At 29.3% G+C, this 19411-nt stretch overlaps 2 protein-coding genes across 4 annotated transcripts; both read left to right on the top strand.

Annotated features, from left to right (window-relative positions):
* Positions 1–2107: 2107 nt before the first annotated feature.
* LOC137835806 (uncharacterized) lies at positions 2108–6804 on the top strand. 3 transcript variants are annotated; one of them, XR_011085155.1, is made up of 12 exons: positions 2136–2410; positions 2532–2728; positions 2813–2873; positions 3114–3162; positions 3831–3885; positions 3978–4065; positions 4310–4428; positions 4767–4892; positions 5049–5136; positions 5840–5924; positions 6007–6161; positions 6453–6804. XR_011085155.1 is itself a non-coding variant. In XM_068644488.1 (11 exons), the coding sequence occupies exons 1-11, from the start codon at positions 2218–2220 to the stop codon at positions 6510–6512; spliced, it is 1191 nt and encodes a 396-aa protein (XP_068500589.1). In that variant the 5' UTR covers positions 2108–2217; the 3' UTR covers positions 6513–6804. The 3 variants fall into 3 exon arrangements, 2 of the variants coding, with proteins under 2 accessions (XP_068500589.1, XP_068500588.1); XM_068644488.1 differs by lacking the exon at positions 5840–5924 and having other exon boundaries at positions 2108–2410; XM_068644487.1 differs by lacking the exon at positions 5840–5924 and having other exon boundaries at positions 6007–6220.
* A 6535-nt stretch (positions 6805–13339) lies between these two features.
* Positions 13340–14953, top strand: LOC137835805 (protein SHORT-ROOT-like). The gene has a single exon (XM_068644486.1). It carries the CDS (start codon positions 13529–13531, stop codon positions 14852–14854), a length of 1326 nt encoding a protein of 441 aa, XP_068500587.1. The 5' UTR covers positions 13340–13528; the 3' UTR covers positions 14855–14953.
* The last annotated feature ends 4458 nt before the right edge of the window (positions 14954–19411 follow it).

Genomic DNA, 19411 nt, shown 5'->3' with positions numbered 1-19411 from the left:
TTTCTAAATTAGTTTCTATTATCGTTAAATAGTTTATAAATTGGTATCTAATTAGCAACCAAGATTTTAGAGACCAAATTTAGAAACTAAATAATTGGTAGTTAAAACCTTGTTTGCTAATTAAATACCAATTTAGAAACTATTTAACAATAATAGAAACTAATTTAGAAACCAATTTTTTATTTAGTTTCTAAAATGGTCTCTAATTTAGTTACTATTACAACTAATTATTTTGGTATTTAAAAATTGGTTTCTATTTTATGATTTTTCTTGTAGTGTTAATATCAAGTCAATAATAATAACATTTATTACTCTCAACCATCAAAATTTAAATACTAACTTAAATATCGAATATCATTTTATAGATATCCTATTGAAACCAAAGATTGAGAGTCGCTGATACTAAGGAGTCCAAAAATTATGAGTGACATGGAGAACAAAACCTTCGAAATCCATACAACAATAGTTTATGATATATCTTATAAAAGAAAAAAAAAACAATTTTATTATAATCATTTGCTTTTTTTTCTAACATGCGTAAATTAACATAATATTATTACCTAACTAAACTTATTACCATGTATTTTTATTTTACATAAAAATTATACTCAAATCTCCTTTTTTTTTTTTTCTTTTTTCTTTTAGCTCAAAGAATCTCACTTTCACTTCAATTTTTTATTTCTTTCCTATCCTCTTACTTTTTTATCACCCAATCTAAAGGTTAAATCATTGATACTCTTTTAAATATCTTTTTTCCTCCTTGACATTTTTTTCATTCATTCCACGCAAACCTTATTCTGTGTTGAAAATTATATAAATATTCTTACGCATGCCTTACATTTCTTTATAATGTTGTGTTAATGAATTTCTAATAAAATTAACCAACGAATATACATTTTCAATATTACTAGATAACAAAAATCATAATTTTGAATTTATGTTGAAACCTAAAAAACTAAACTAGAGAATTAGTACAAGAGATACGAAGTTTGAATTAATTAACTATTAAAATATTAAAAAAAATACATTGGTCTTACCTTTTTTTTATCCCAACCTTATCAAATATTTTTTTTTGTCAACTCTAGTATTTTTTTTTCATCTTTTTCATATATTTAATTTTGCATTTTTCAATTACTCCCTTCATCGAATTTGGAAATATATTTTTGAATTTCAAAATCTAAAAGTGAAAAAAATTTAATTCCAGATTATTAAATCTAAAATAAATTTTCGGATTGTTGAAAGCAAAAAAGTTAATCTGAAATACATTTATAACTTTCACAATTTGAAAATGTATTATAAGCTGTAACATCTAAAGTAAAAATTTCCATTATAGTTTGTGAAATTTGTAATACAACACCTATTTTTTTAACTTTCTAACATATACAATATAAGAAACTTTCGGATCATTCAGTCTAGAATTTTCCAGTTGAATTGTACAAAATAATACTTTTGTCATTTTTCATGTGTATTAAGGTGTAAAAAGAAAACATGGAAGTGCAAGAAACAATGCTTTACTATAAATTAGGCGGTCTAAAAATATATTTTAAATTTTACAACTAGGAATATATTTTTAAATTTCATAATCTACAAACATATATTGCATTGTATAATACTATGTAGTATAGACACGGATACATACATACGCGAACACGAAAATATGTATACTTTATAAAATGTAGGATACGAGATACATATCTGTATATTATATAATTATAAATGATATAAATTGACAATAAATATTTATGTACACAAGTATGTTTCAGTTTTTTTGTTACCGGAAAGATGTTTCTCAAGTTTAAAAGAATTTGTTCCTTATTTTTATAATTATAACAAAAATTTAAACAATAAATTTGAGTTTTAGAAAATTAATATTTTTATTTTTAAAATCGTGATAGAATTATCAGAAATTCAATAAATATTTTTTGAATTTGACACTTTACCAATATATATCGTACGTGTCTTAGCTTCATAGGTTAATGTATAATAATTTTTGGATAAAAAATATATTTTGAATATATTTGTGTATTATGAAAAAATATATTAGTAAGTCTGTAATTGAAAATCTAAAATAAATTTCTAAATATGCAATTTACATTGTTTATAATTTATGGATAATTTGGACTTTCTGTCAAACAGTAGGAAGGTAGTACGAGTTTGTAAAAATGAATTCCATGAAATATAACACATAATCATTAATGTAATAGAATTGAGAGGAAAATGGAGAAGAATGGTAGTGTTTACGATGAAAATGGTGATGGTGATGGTTGTTCGTCTCCGGTGAAGCTGGGTGATTGTTTAGAGGAACTTGTAAGGTTCAGTCTCAGTTCTCGCTCTCACCATCTCAATCTTTCTTCCCAATTCTGCTCCACCCTTCTCAAAGATGACCCAACACACCCATCATCCTTACATGGTACTTACATACTATTCTGTTTTCTATGATTTTGATTTGAAAATGTTGTTCTTTTTGTGTGTATCCTCAAATAACCATCCAATCCAAGACAACCCATATGCATATTTTAACTGTTTTGCAGATTCTTTGGAAGGGGTGCCACCGTATCCCCTGTACAAGTGTCTGGCCTCAGCTCTGTTGAGGTGTATGCATTCTGAAACGTTTTGTAGAACAGGCGCCAATTTAGCCATGTGCCATGAATTTGAAGATTCTTCCGCACAGCAGAAACAACAAGAGTGGCACAAATTGATTCTGGAAAAGGGGTTTGAAATAGTAAATGTAAATAATGATGTGTTGACTCATCCATTTGTCCACTTATTTGACTGCATAAGCTGATTTCGTTGTAGTGTTTTGTTTCAACAGATTTTGAAGGGTGTTTCCTTTGAACTCCACGTCCAAGAGCCTTTCTTTTCGCAGCTAACCGGTATTTGTCAGTCTGTACTTTATTTGAATATGATGAAGTTCAATGTAATCAGGTCTGGAAATTATGTGTTTTTGCTAAACCGTGTTGGTGGATAGAAAAATCATCTATTGCCACTTAAAGAAAGAATGAAAACTAGACCCGAAGTACCTTGATTATCAGAACATGACATTTTCACTCCTACTGTGATTCATGTAATTCATGTGTACTAAGCCTTATGGAGTATGATTTTATTTCCTGCAGATGGCCTAAAAACAATTGAAGGGAGGTGTGCTAGTGGGAAGTACAATAGGTTCAATTTATTTACTTTTAATTAAAAATATATTCTTAGATATGAACATTTCCTCCACTATAACAGAGTGACACACTATCATGCATGTGATTCAAATTGAGTTAGAATTAGACCTCAAATTAAAGGTTGTGGTCTGAATTTTGGAACTGAGTCTTCTAGATGTAAAATACATATGAAAGTAGCATTGGGTAATCAATTGGAGGCAAACTTCACCAACTGAACAAACAGGTGGCTTATTTGTGATTTTTCATGTCAAGAACAAATTCGAAAGGGTTTGTGACTTCAATTAATATGGGCTGAATTCTTTAAGATTTGGTTGTGAACACGTCAAAGGTTTGATTCTCCATTGGGCTACATATACCATCTAGGTGCTAGTCCTTCCAATATAACAAAAGCAAAATGGAATCAAATGCCTTTCTCACCTGTCTAGGGAGCGAAATTATGTGATTTTGTTTCATTTTTTCTAAGTTCTATCAAAATAAGCTGCATAACAAAGTCCATAAATGCATTTAATACAATATTATATCATAGTCTCTGGAGCCATATCATATAGACTGTCCTTGGATATTATCTCTCAATATTTTTCTACCAATCTACTATGAACTATAGAAGGCCATTTTACTTTTAATTTTTTTATTTATCCTTTTAACCCCTAATTTGGTTTCCAGGATTAAATCAGGAAATCTGATTCTCTTTAACAAGTCTGTGGTGTTCGAAGTTCAGGTACTGCTTTGTGTGGTTAATAATATTGCTTCATTCTGTAATGGATTTGATTTGCATTTCTCTCTTAACTGCATCAATGCTTTACTGTGTAGGGAGTAAGACGGTATCCGACATTCCTTGCCATGTTAGAGGCAGAAAGCCTTGGAAAAGTTCTTCCAGGAGTTGAAAGTGCAGAAGAAGGTACTGAATATCCTTATTATAGACAAAGAAGTGGAATCGGATTGTGTATCTACTAGACAAATAGCATTCTGAGAGTTATTCAATTCCAAATGAACAAACTAAGTACTCGAAGTGGTTATTTTTTCTCAACATTGTGTTTATAATCCAAAAAGTTTTTAAGATGAAAGAATTACCATTTATTATGTCTTAATCAATTCCAGATTTATGTGGACTGTTCCAGAATAACACTTGGATAGCATTACAGGTGTAAAAGTCTACCGGAGGTTCTACACAGAGGAGCAGGAACATGAAAATGGTGTTCTTGCAATCATTGTTTCAAAATTCACCCCTCAACCATACGATTCTTTGGCTAGCTTATTCTGTGTGGGTTCAATTTCTTTTGATACCATATTAACTTTTCTCTTATTGGATTTGAAAATCATCTACAACTCCTTTAAAAAGGCTGCTTCCACCTTGTTGTATACATGATTAACTATTGGTTTGATGTTGTCTTTGATTTGTGAAAGTTGAATACTAAACCCATAGTATTTATTTCATATGCAGAATAACAATGGTTAACTTAGTAATTAGTAATTATTCATTGATCTGTTGCACAGGAGTGACAGAAGTATTTGTATGTGTTCATGGTAACACCCAAGTGTTCTCATATAGAAATTCTTTAGTATAGTTTCTGACTATTGTGTTGTCCTACTTTTGCGTAGGAATTAAGCTATGAGGGTGTTCAAGGCCTTCTAGGTCTGATGCAGACCACTGGGACAATTTCTGATGCACTTCCTCCGCCAATATCAACTCTATTAGCCTCTTCTAATTTTCCCTGCAATCCAAATGTAAGAACCTTAAAAACAACACTGCTCCACATTAAGAACGAGTGTTAAGATTCTGTAGAACTTTTCACTGTTTTCACTATAATAATTTTTTTTTGGTCTCTATAGGATGATGCTCTTTGTAAATTATATATCCACACTTATATGATCATTATTCAGGAAAATGGCTTGACTTATGGAGCTCGTGCGTTGGCCAAGCATGCTTGTAGGAGTATAGGTAGTTATTGGGGTTCTCTAAATGGAAATGGTAAGGATTCTTTTTGTGAATTGAAATATTTCAGATATATGTTTGTGATTTCCTTTTGATTTCGATTCTGTCTTGGTTGTCTAGGTTTGTTGGCACATGGAATCTGTTTCCCATAGAAGAATCTGATAGGTTTAAAACTGGAACTTAATGTAATTCTATAGTACCCTCAAATTTGATAGATGAACTATCCAACCAGCCTTATCCAAGGCTCTTCTCTGAGAAAACAATTCTCAGCTCTGATTAGCAGAAAAACAAAATAAGCATGAAACATTGTTAATCATGTTGGGAAAACTCCCAACCAAAGGATTGATAATAGGAACATATACAATGAAAAGAAAATGATAGACACAACATTGGTTCGACACCTCTTGCCTATGACTATTTAAACACTCCAGTAAAAGTATCCGCTATGTCAAGAAGATTTTAAGTTTTGTGAAAACTTGAAAACCTTCCCTGAGTGTGTATTATCACCCTACTCACCTGAGTATTTCTTCACTCAAGAGTTAAACGGGATGATAAATAATCACTTCCTACTGTCAAATAGAAAAACAAAACATACTTTCTGTAACTACACAACATTCAATTAGTTAACTACAACATGATTATCCCACCTATTTCTAATTTTGGCCTGCAAATTTCTTATTTCTCCAATAGAGTACAAAATTCTTGTTTTGAGCTTGCTCTTGTCTTGATCCAAAACCAGGCAGACATATTGACTTTGAGCTCTAACAGAATTTGTCTGAAGATGTTTTTCTGAGTTAGCTTCACTGTGTCTGCTGGAATGTTTAGTGAGTATATTAATAGTGTGTACTGCTTTCAAATAAGTGGATCATGTTTTCACTGATCCTGTCCTTTTCAATGTTCTTATAGATTCTAATAAAAATATGCTTGCAAAGGATGCCATTAACCGCTTAATAGCACATTGTTGTTGGCTGAATGTGCATACTGTCCCACCACATGGAGTTGTCTTTGAAATAAGGGTTGCTGATGGATATGGTGCACGCTGGAATGAAGATGGAAGTAAGGTGTGTGGATACCCACCAAATTCTGCTATTTTTCTGCTTCCATTACTGCTTAAAGCGTGGTATAGCGTCCTATCTTGTCTCATAATTTGAAGTATGACATTATGTTCAACCTAAAGCATTTTGATGTAACCACTGTTGGACTCATCTAATATTCAATGGCTGGGAATAAGGTTTAAACCTGGAGTAAAGTTTTTACTTTTCAACTTGCAGGATTCATTTTGATCAAGCACTTGTCAATTTAAAATAAATTCTCAACGTACTTCTCTTCAATGTTTTTTCTTTTATTTTCAGTTTATTGGATTTTTAGAGCCTTACATGCAAGATGGTCACTCAAAGGGATGGAAGCACTAGTTATGCTAGCTAGACCACAGCTACTGCTCCTTTGTAATTGAACGTCACAACTTTTTCTTTTTTATCTTTTGATGGAGCTGTGTTATTGTATTGTATTTGATTTTTTATCTCCTGACTATAGCTAACACTCATATCATATCTATATCTCAGAGTAATCTACTTAAGCAAACTTCTGTATATAGATAGATGATGGAGTCAGTATGAAATGTTACTTGTTTCATAGTGTACTTTTCAGAAAGAAGTGTCTGTTCAGCTCAGCTTGATCATTAAAAGTTTCTGACATGTTCCATTATGACTCCTTTTTATTGGGTCCGTAAGCTCCTTTTTATCTTTATCCATATGACCTCTAGTAGTTTTGGGTCCTTGACATTGCCATATTGGGCTTCATGGTCGGTTTCATATCCTGTGTCTTTTATTCCTTTTCTTGTCGGCGTTTGCATGAGCACGTGTTGTGAAACATTTAAAACAACGAAAGCCATCATTTCACTAGGTAGAGGTGGGTAAATAGATGAATTTTTTTCATTAAGCTCCATCAAAATCCAAAATTTTTACCCCCCTCTAAAAAACAGAACCTTTGATTTCCAATTAACTATTTTTCTGGGAATGGGATTCTTGGGAATAAGATTTTAGATCAAATTTATAAGTTGTATTTGACTATTATTCAACTCTGTTAATAGTAATATATTTAGCGTTAATTACTTGTTAATTACTTAGAAAGTTTATTAAAGGTGAGAAATTATATTCCCTCATTCATACATTACCATTGCAAAGAATTGTTTTCATTTCTAAGTAGTACATGAATTGTGCTTGAAAAGCATTGGTGCTGGTTGTGGTGGCAATTACTAAGGCACATGTTAAATCATTAGTTCATCCCAATCCATCAAGACACCAAATGAAAAAACCATGGCCTATGTTTGAAGCATTGGCATAACACAACAGCTGCAACCAATCAATTTGTGTTGTTCCAAACCTGTCACCATCATTACCTTTAACTCTGCCGTGGCTCACCCATTGTCCTGCCACTCCAGTGAATTACAGTTATACACAAGACACCACCTTCTGTTTCCTGCTTAAGGTTGTCATGCCTACAACTCTGCATAGGGTTGCACGGTTGTTGCAGTACAAGTTGGGAGGTAAACTAAGTTGTAGTTGTCTCTCTTTGTTTGCATGCATTTATGTGTATTTGTGTGAGGTTAGTTAAACTGTCTGTAGTGCTCTAGCTCCATGCATATAGACATCTGAATGAGGCATGAAATCGATGTCTTCTATTCTGAAATTATCACACTTCAGTGTCCTATGTGGTCGTGTTTAACTGGAGATTCTTGGAAATAATAAAAAAAGAAACAAAAGTGTGCAGTGAAATTAGAAAAGATTAAGGTAATTGTTGTGCATAAAGAATCAAGAGGAAAATAAAATTAGATTTGGAGACATCCCATTCTTGGATGTATCAATCAATGTTTGGGGGAAGTTAGTGGAGGCATGTAACGTCAGCCTCCTCAAAGTGCTGCCTCCATCTGCCAATCTTTGAAACAAGTCATGTGACTCCAATTTTCCATCAGCTTATGTAAATTATTGCTTGCATATGAAGCTAGAAGACTTTGATATGATATATTAAAGGTGTGATTCATAAAAGTTATTTTCAAAAATATTTCTTTGCATAAGTTCTATTGGGTAGCACATGGGTCACGGAAATTCATAGGGAAAAAAAATGAGTTTTGGGTGATCAAAAGTAATTTATTCATGGAATATAAAGGAAATTTTGTTGAGTGCGAAGTAAGAACAACCGTGGATGTAGGTTCAGATTGGCGACCGAACCACGTTAAATTTTATGTGGTTTATTTTATGCAGTTGATTCGTGATTATGTGTGTTACTTTCGCATGTGTTTTCCATCAAATTTTACATAACATGAGTAATCTCATGATTTATTACAAAAATGGATAAAAAAATATATTTTAAATATAGATAAATTGTACCAACCAGACATGATTTCTTTTTGTTAAAATCGTGTAAAACTGAAATGATTTTATTTTGATAAAAATAAAGTTGTATGAGGATAAAATGAATTTGGTTACCCATTGAAGTTATATAGGATTAAGATGAATTTAATTAATATTTAAATAAAGTTTGAGAGATAAAAATGATTTTAAGGCACTTAATTATGTTAATGACAAATATATTACTATTTTAATTGCTAATTGTTACTAATATAGTAATTTTTTATTTTTAAAAATATATTAAATATGCTTAATTAAATGATTCTTATGTGCATTTTACCTTTGAAGATTTATTACAACTTATACTTCGTAGATGACAATTGAATCAGATGGATGATCGATTTTTTGTCCAAAGTTAGAAATTTGTATGAGATGAAGTGTTACATAAGATCTTCAAAGCATGTGCAGTTAGTTAATGGCAGTTGATGAAATATTACATTTTTTAGAAGAAAAAAAAGTTTATGCTGATGCAAAAAATTTCTTTGTAGATTTTCCCCTTTTCTGTTCCAACACGAAAACATGGGAGCGCAGAAGCACAAAAAAAAAATCAAAGTATTAAAATACGAAAAACAATACAAAACTTGTTCTTAATTTTTCCTGCTAATATACGAAAAAAAGTTTTAATAACTACCCATAATCAATTATCATCAAAGAGATAATTAATTATATATACCAATTATGTTAAAATAAATATAGTAAAATATTTACTTTAAAATTGTAATATAATAAATAATTAAAATAAATAATATTATTATAATAAAAAAAAATTTAATTTTAATGTTTAATAATTAATTTGTAAGAACAAAATTTAATTAATTAATTCTTTATATATTTTAAATTGATGTGTGACATATAATGATTAAATATTTATAATATATTTTTATTACTATAATAAAATGAATAATTAAATTAAAATAATTAAATAATAAATAAAATAAATATTATTTAAATTTTGATATTTTTTTAAATAAAATATTTATCAATTACAAACTTTTTCTTTCCTTTCTACTCACTTTTCCTAACTCCAAATAATCTCCCAGTCTCTTTTTCTTTCTTTCCTTTTCCCACTTTATCTAAGTCCAAACACAGCCAAAAAAACTGATTGGTTTTTAGTGAGAAAAACAATTTCCAAACCCTTGAATTCGCTAATTATTTTGTTAGAGATTAGACAATAATTAAGTTTAATTAGTCAAAATTAAACAGTGAATGACGAAATCATATGATCAACATTACGTACAAAACTGGAATTTACGAAGGTTAAGTTGAAAAATGATGTGATAAAGTATTTTACTTTACAGATTTGTGAGATAATTAAGTTGTAGAATATGATGAATAAGTGGACAAGGAAAAGTTGGAAAATCATGGACCACCATCAATAGGATCGCCCATAAACCCTTTTAACAAAGTTAAATAATTATTAAGAAAGGGATTAAGCTATGCCAAACACATTTTCTCCAATGATTAGATGGTAAGAGCTTTTCTCAACCTTGTCTTCTTCCCTAATCATTGCTGGGGAATCACTTCCATTTGATACCATTTTATTTTCAGCTATTGTTAAATGCTACTTCATGTATACACGCAAGGATGCTAAACTTTCTTATTAATTATAGGGTTAAATATGTTTTTCCTATAACACGAAATTGGTTTTCGTTCGTATCCAAATTTTAGATCATTCAGGTACTTGTAATATGAAAATGATTGAAATATGTGGTTTTTTATTCAACTTGAAGTTTTTTTTTTATATATATAAAAGCTTTCATGTTAGATATGTTTGACATCTCAGCTAGGTTGGCACCTCAAGTAACAACAATCATCTATCATCACATGAAAAAAAATATTATTTAAAAAAAATACAAAAATATGGAAGAACTAGGTCAAAACCTATATGTTAACAAAAACGATACATAGATAGACTATACCTATTAATTTGAAGTTCTACTTCATCATTAAAAGTATTCATAGTAGATATCTGCAATCAAAACAACGACGAATTTTGAAGAAAAAAAAACTAATAGTTACTTTACATACCCATTATAATATTTTTATACCTAAGTTATAGGTAAACGATGATCTAAAGTTTAAATCAAAAACCAAAAATTTCATTTCATGTTACAGTGATGAAAAACATATTCAACCCGAAATTATAGGTATGAGATGTGTGGTTCTGACTACTTTTTATCATCAGGAGTTTTTTAAAACAAGTGATAATTTTTCCTTGAAAAGCATAATAATTGTATTGTATGTCTCCTAAAGTTTACAGTTGAAGCTTTTGAAAAGGATCTAAGTTCAGTACATAAAGAAACAACACATGTCCTCTTTTCTGTCTTCTGGCTTCTGATATTTAGTAAAAGGTTATGCAGAAAAAATTATGCAGCAATAACTTATTTGGTGTTCTGGAGTAGAATTAAGACGATGAAAAGATGAGTAATTTTTTATGCATGCAATAATAACTTGTTTTTGATATCTGAACTTTACAAGGTGACATAAACCCTCAAGCAGGAGGAAGGTCATCATCAGGCATCTATGTCGTTATCATCATCTTCTTATGCTTAATTTTGTTAATTAGTGAGCAATTCACAATACATATATAATAAGAACATATATGTATGAAAAAAAAAATCAAAACAAAACATTTCTTAAAAAAGAGAGAGACAATAAGAGAAGACACAATTAATCTGACAGCCATGGATTATGTACATATTTATGAGCAATTTAAGATTAATAGCAAAGTCAACAGAGTTTAAAATGTCTAAGAACAAACCATTATAAAAATGTTATATATATATATATATGTATATGTATATATATAGTATTGATCTATATCCTTTATCATCATCTATTTGTTTGCATTCAGTAAAGAAAAATGTTGTTTGTTATTTTTCTTTTAGAATGATCTGATTGCCTTATTGAGTGATTGAGGATTCCTAACCCACATATTTTATATGTTGGAATTTATGTTCTATCCCTTCCAAACCAACTTCAGGAATTAAACTAGACACTACCATGTCAATGAATTGATGGCTTCCTTTCCACATCTTAATTTATGCAAATTCCTGATAAATTTGTGATTATTTTCGTACAATTTTTGTTATCAGTAAGAAAAGATATATAAATAAGAACCACTTAAGAGATGATCCAACCTTTATATAAAAAAATTCAGAACTACCAGACATCACAAAACCTTCCAAACTATTACATATCAAACCCCATCCAACTAACACCGACACAAACAAGCTAAATCGAAAATAGACAAACCAAATGATCAAGACACCAATCAGAATAAGAGAAGTAAGTAGAGGAAAATTTAGAAGTAATTCAATACCAACTCTTCAAGTGAGTTAAGGAGAAAATTTCTGCATGATCCAACACGCCATCTTTAAAAATGATCTTATTCTTGTGACACCAAATCTTACTTATCACCCTTCTTAAATTTGTTTTATTATTGCCTGAAGTTAATTTCTCTCATGCTGCCTCCATTAATAGATATACTCAGATCATTTAATTAAGTAGAGTTTTATTTAATTAATTATGTTGCCACTGCCCTAACAGTGGTTATTTTCTATCATCAGGTTGAATTAACAGCGATTGATAGCAGCAATTTTCTGTTGCCCACAGATAATTTCTGTTTTGTTTTTCTTCTAATCTGCAAGTTCTTTCTTAAAATGATTTTAACATTATCTACAAAACTCTACTGTAGAAAACTATGTGGTCGTTTATATCACTTCACCCATCAAACACAAATGGAATTAACATGATTAAAATTATAAATATAACTTGCTATATTTTAATTTGTTCACCTAATCAATGATTTATTTGTTTCAATCATTAAGCTTCTTTTCTTAATTTTGCTCAAATAAGATATAAGATAAATATTCTATCACATAACTAATATATATATCTCATTGTTTTAGAAATGTTTGTAATTTTCTTACTTTTTTATATTTATAAAAAATTTGCCATACATCAAATAAAAAAAAGACTCTTTTTTAAACGATAATCAATTAAATTGTCAAATATTATATAAAAAATTAGAATAAAATAAGTTTACTTCCAATCGAACTAAAGGGCTTAAAGTTTACTTTTAACCCTTATAAAATATTTTGTTCTCCAAAAAAAATCTCAACTATTTTGTATTAACATCATTATTCAATAGAAAATCTTGATGTGATTATACGATAATAACACCAACAATAAAAACAAATAAAAAGAATATTAAGCTAAAATAAAATGTAATAACGGGTATTAAATCTTAGAAAACATATATCATCATACATACATAACCACATAATAATGACAGCTGCTCAAAGTCAAAAAAGAAAAAACACAGCTGCCACATACACATGTATTAATTATAGAAACTATTTTCCAGAAAAGGCAAATAATCAAACAATATATATATATATATATTTAAAAAATTATTAAATAGAAACTAATTTTAGAGATAAAAAGTCATTAGTTTTTATATTGACTAAACTATATACTATTTTATATAGACTAAAATTTTATTGATTTATTATGGATAAATAGTTTCTAAATTGGTATCTATTTAACTATCAAGACTTTTTTGCTACGAAATTGAAATTTAGAACTTAAATAATTTATAGTTAAAACATCAGTAGCTAATTAAATACTAATTTAAAATCTATTTATCCATAATAAAAAGTAATTTAAAAACTAATAACTTTTTTAGTATTTAAAATAATATTTAATTTAATCAATATAATAACTAATTATTTTTAGTTTTTAAAATTAGTTTTTATTTAATCATATATGTATATATACATTCAGTTAACAAGAAAGAAGGAAGTGGCTGTAGTTGAAGAATATAGTGAGTATATGAGTTATAATTAGCAGAAAGATATAGAGAGATGGAAAGTGATTAAAATAGTAGGAAGAAGCTATGACAAGTTGTGAAAAGGACCCTTTATATGGTTTTGTGTTGCCCATTTGAGCACAAAAGAGATTGGAATTAGCATCTCATAGTTAGTCAAACAACTTCAACCATTCTTCTCCACATCAATATGCACTTAACTCCTTACACCACCACCACCACTCCAAAGAAGCCATCACCACAATCCAACCACCACCACCATAATAACAACATTCTTCATGAACCACCGCCATTAGATAACAACAACAACACCACCATGCATCGCAGCAACCAGAGCCACACTTCCACCAGCCGTTCTTCCGACTCCACCGAGCCCAACGATGATGGAAAATGGGCACCCAAGCTTCTCAGAGAGTGTGCAAAAGCAATATCAGACCGAGACTCCACCAAAACGCACCACCTTCTCTGGATGCTCAACGAGCTCGCTTCCCCCTACGGCGACTGCGATCAGAAACTCGCCTCTTACTTCCTCCAAGCCTTGTTCTGCAGAGCCACCGACTCCGGCCAGAGATGCTACAAGACGCTCTCCTCCGTCGCCGAGAAGAGTCACTCCTTCGACTCCGCCAGGAGGTTGATTCTCAAGTTCCAGGAGGTCAGCCCGTGGACCACGTTCGGACACGTGGCCTCCAACGGCGCCATCCTGGAGGCCTTGGAGGGAGAGCCCAAGCTCCACATCATCGATCTCAGCAACACGCTTTGCACGCAGTGGCCTACTCTGCTGGAAGCGTTGGCCACGCGGAACGACGAGACGCCGCACCTCAAACTCACCGTGGTGGCGCTGGCGGGGTCGGTGATGAAGGAGGTCGGCCAACGGATGGAGAAGTTCGCGAGGCTCATGGGCGTGCCGTTTGAATTCAACGTGATAAGCGGCTTCAGGGATCTCACGAAAGAAGGGTTGGGGGTTCAGGAAGACGAAGCGATCGCCGTGAATTGCGTGGGGGCGTTGAGAAGAGTGGAGGTTGAAGAGAGGGAGAACTTGATTCGCGTGTTCAAGTCGCTCGGTCCGAAAGTGGTGACCGTTGTTGAGGAAGAAGCTGATTTCTGCAGCTGGAGGGAGGATTTGGTGAAGTGCTTGGAGGAGTGTCTGAGGTTCTACTCTCTGTACTTCGAGATGCTGGAGGAGAGTTTTCCGGCGACGAGCAACGAGAGGTTGATGTTGGAGAGGGAGTGTTCGAGGAGCATAGTTAGGGTTTTGGCGTGCTGTGATGATTTGGAAGATGATGGTGGAGAGTGTTGTGAGAGGAGGGAGAGAGGAACGCAGTGGTGTGAGAGGCTGAGGAATGCGTTTTCGCCGGTGGGATTCAGCGATGATGTGGTGGATGATGTGAAAGCATTGCTGAAGAGGTACCAACCAGGGTGGTCACTGGTGGTGTCTCAGGGTGATGATCATCTCTCAGGGATTTACTTGACATGGAAGGAGGAACCAGTGGTTTGGGCTTCAGCATGGAAACCCTAGAAATCATACTATACTACTTAAATGTACTTCAATTCAATCAATAAATCAATCAACATGTATGTTCTATCTATAATTATTATATATATATGTTTGTTACCATTACTATATATATAAAATGATATATTGCGAACCTATTCTATTCTACTATAGAACTCTATTCAGTTTTTGCATGAAATAATGAAATCATGTCATGCAAAAACTAAAATTTTAGACAAAGAAATAGAGTTGTATATTTAAGCAGGTTGTCAATTTCTTGACATCATGAAAAACTGAAATTTTAAACAGAGAAATGGAATTGTATATTTGAGCAGGTTGTCGGTATATCATTTTTCTTTTTATAGAATAGATAGATAAAAGGTTATTAAAACTCATGGAGTGAAGAGAAGATGAGTGAAAATTAAGGTGCATGGTTGTAAGGATATATAGCAATAGGAAGTATGAATGAGATGGAGTTTATAGCAATGGATTTTTCTTTTAACTTTGTCTTGTGATTCTTGCATGTTTTGTAATCTTTCTCCTGTCAAACTCTCCTTTAAAGGGGTAGCTTTTTTGCTTGGGAGTTTGTGTTGTTAGACTTTAAACTTTTGTTATGATGATGAAGTTCAATTCATTGCTTCCTTTCTCTTGTTTGAAGGTGTTTGCACTTGTGCTCTTTTTATGAATTCCATGCCATGCTTCCTTCTCCTTTTTCTACATGGACTGTTTCTCTCAGCTTCTTTTCTTTCACTCTGCATTGGTACACCATGTCAGATTTCAATCAATAATGTTCTCTGCACAACTTATTTTATGCACATTTATACAAACTTTTTGAAATTCAAGATACTTTGTATATATGGAGAGAAGAAAGAAAAAGAAAATTGAATGTTGGTGATGGAGTTATATTTTGTACATTCTGTTAGAAATTTTGTCCATGGAACTACATTAATGGTGCTCATATGAATAACTAATGTCACATACAATGTCAAACCAGAGTAATTTCTTTTGAGTGACACTCATTTTGAAATTTTCCTATTTTTAGTGGATCAAGCACAATTCTTTTTAATAACAAGGGAATGTATAATTTTCAATATCAAAGTGTAAATGTAGTTAACATTAAAATCAATACAAGTTAGCAAAAGGTTTGACTAAGAAAACTACTTTATAAACACTTTTAGAAAGAAAACGAGTTTATCTATAAATTAAAATTAATTTATAAGATGCAATTTAAATAAACTATATGTGAAAATTTTAGAAAAATTATATCTTTATAAATAAGTTATAACTAATGAATTTTTTTATTTTATTTTATTTTATTTTATTTTTAAATTATGGACAAGTTTTTCGGAACAACTTTTACTAATATGGATACAAATTAAAAGTATTTTTTTATTGTTTCTTTACTTAAAAATGTAAAAAAAAAAAAGTATACTAAAAATTTACAAATATTTTCCTATCTTTTGTATCAAAGTAGACTCAGTTTTTATTTCCATTTTCAAGTAATACACGATTTAATGAGTAAATGAAAACTCTTATAGAGTATTTCTTCATATTAAAATTTTAAACAAATAATTTATTAATATTTATATTATAAAAAATAATTAAATAAAAATCAATTTAAAAAAAATAATTACCACATTGATTAAATTATATATTATTTTATAGACTCAAAAATTATTGGTATATAAAGTAATTTCTATTATTAATAAAAAATCATAAACTAATTTTTAAAATTATTATCTAATTCACCATCAAAATTTAACTACCAGTTACTTTAAATTATAATTTTTTTATTAATAATAAAATTATTTTAGATACAAATAACTTTTTAATCTATAAAATAGTATCTAAGTTAATAAAGTAACTAATAATTATTTTTTTTACTCAAATTGATTTCTATTTAATGATTTTATGATTATGTTATAAGTTAATTACTTGTATATTATATAATTTTTATGTAGCAAAAATTAATTACAAATCATTAAATAAAAAAATTAATTAATTTTAGAGATAAAAATTAATTATTTATTATATTGACAAAATTAAATACTATTTTATAAATTAAAAATTATTATATGTAAAATAAATTTTATTATTAATACAAATTTATAAGTTAATTATTTTTTTCCTAAAATTAGTTTTATTTGATAATTTTTTAGTGATAGAAATGATACATCGTATTGTAAATACAATATATTTATTTTATAATTTATATTAATTTAATATTATATTTAATTATCATTAGACAAATATTTTATTAGCAGAACTACTTCTAAAGTTATTTTTCCATTATTTTATTTCTTGAAGTGTACAATGAAGGAGATTTTGGATTTTCACTTGTTAATTAAAATGATAAAAAATATAATAAATATTAATATGTCTAATAAATTATATATTTAATCCTGGTGACATGGTCTTTCTATCATAAAATTTACTTCTCTTTTATATATACATACTAGTAGAATCTTTAAATTTACACTTATATTAGTATATTGTAAAGTAGAAATGAAAAAAATTAAATACAAAATATTGCATTTTTATTTTTAATGTATAAATCTTAGAAGAACGTTTGCTACTAGTTAAACTTTTCATTTATGGGAATTAGGAATCCTAAAGAATATGTAATTCTTTGACATTACTAAATTTATTTGGCTGGTAATTTTTAAAAAAATATTTATATAATTTTCCTAAAAATAAAATGGAATATGCATTATCATTCAATTTTTTAATTCTTTGTAATATTAAATATTTAATAAGAATAATATAATATGTTTTTTAGAGTAAAAAATTTATTTTAACTCAAAAAAGTTATATTCACACCTCAGCTCCAATAAAAAAAATACTTTATGGAAAATTGTATCAAAATCATTTTTTTAAATGAATGTTTATTGAGGATTTTAAATTTTAAAATGTAAATTAAACATGAAAAAAAAATTAACTATGAATTTTTTTAAAACTATAAAAAAAATTATTCGTAAATGATCACACTTTACAAATAATAAAGATCTTATTGGTGACAATTTGTATTATTATTTTTTATTTATGATCATTAATATATACCAAAATATCATTTATATATATATAAAAGATGTTGTCTGTTTTGAAGGTTGATGTTTCATCACGAATTTGTTTTTTAATGAGTTGAAGGAAGAAGAAGTATATAAACTACTTTTAGTCTCAACTCCTCAACATGAAACTATATTAAATGTATTGGAATAATATTAATTAGATAAAACTATAATTTTTTTGTTATGAACTAAAATAGCACTTTACATTACAATTTTTTATCCGATTAAATTCAATTATCATAGAAGAAAAAGTTGTGAAGTGCAATAAGTTTTCTCTATACATTTTAATTTAGTTTCCCAACTAAATTTTCAGTGGAATTTAAAGAAAGATAAAAAATCAAAAAAATTCCAAGAATTATAAATAACATGCCTATTGTTATCCAATTTCAAAGTAAACTAACAATAAAGCAATGATAATGACAACGGGTTTCCATTTTTTAAAATAATTTACACACTTCTACATTATAATTTATTTAATATGTCATGCATTAATTGTAAAGTACTTTCAATTCCACACTGAACAAAATTAAAACCAAGATAAACTAAAGAAACCTAAAAACCTCCATTATGGGATCTAATTAATTTCTTTTTATTATAGGTAATAGTGTTATTTTTCTGCTATATAGTTTATATGTGCACATCACTTAATAGTATTATTAATTATTGTAATACGACGACATGATATCTTCTTATTCTAAGATTTCAAAATGATTTGAAGGGGGCAAGAGAGAGTGACAAATAGCAATTATAAATTATAAACTTCTACTATTTTTACATAAACTTTTATAAATATATATATATACACACTTTTTTTTATCTATCTTTCTTATGTTGCTTATTTATATTTTATATAGATAATTTTTCTTATCTTCCTCTTCCCTTCTTCCTTAACTATTTTTTTAGGATAAGAAATATAATCAAGTAAGAGTGACACTTAAATCTTACATCAACCCGATATAAGAATATTTTATAATATATAAGTATAGGTAAATCTTATATTATGAATTGATTTCACAAGGTTGGGTTATGTTTAAAATTTACTTATTAATATAATATCAGAATCATTTATAATCCATTTTAACAAAAGTTTGTTAATCTCCACCCGCTATCAATTACTATTAGATCATCTATAAATATATAATCACATATATCATCGATTAGATCATCTATAAATATAATCACATATATCAGTTGAAATATATCAATCTGAAGTATCATAAAGAGAAATAGTGTTTTACACATAAAAATATATATGATGTAGATGTGATCCAAAAGAAGATAATGTTGAATGAGTCTTTGGCTTTAAAGAAGCAAGTTGGTGAAAAGAGAGAAATGGATGAGTTAAGTGGGAAACACGGAATCGTACATGTGCCATAATTTTCAAAAGTTATGAAGCTCTACAATTTCTTCTTTTTCTCCATGGCCCACTCTCATGCACACTCTTTCATCCCTTATATACCTATACATATATATTCACTGCCTCCAATTATGAGTAAACACTATGCATTTTAAG

This window comes from Phaseolus vulgaris, chromosome 5, assembly GCF_000499845.2.
Source record: "Phaseolus vulgaris cultivar G19833 chromosome 5, P. vulgaris v2.0, whole genome shotgun sequence".
Classification (NCBI taxonomy): Eukaryota; Viridiplantae; Streptophyta; class Magnoliopsida; order Fabales; family Fabaceae; genus Phaseolus; species Phaseolus vulgaris.
This window is presented reverse-complemented; position numbering and strand designations above follow the sequence as displayed.

What these genes read in the sequence shown, in the direction of transcription:
- LOC137835806 (XM_068644487.1), top strand. Translation starts at nt 2,218, where the DNA reads ATGGAGAAGAATGGTAGTGTTTACGATGAAAATGGTGATGGTGATGGT. An exon ending in ACACCCATCATCCTTACATG is followed by an intron (nt 2,411 to 2,531) that starts GTACTTACATAC and finishes ACTGTTTTGCAG; the next exon opens with ATTCTTTGGAAGGGGTGCCA. An exon ending in AGGGGTTTGAAATAGTAAAT is followed by an intron (nt 2,729 to 2,812) that starts GTAAATAATGAT and finishes TTGTTTCAACAG; the next exon opens with ATTTTGAAGGGTGTTTCCTT.
- LOC137835805 (XM_068644486.1), top strand. Translation starts at nt 13,529, where the DNA reads ATGCACTTAACTCCTTACACCACCACCACCACTCCAAAGAAGCCATCA.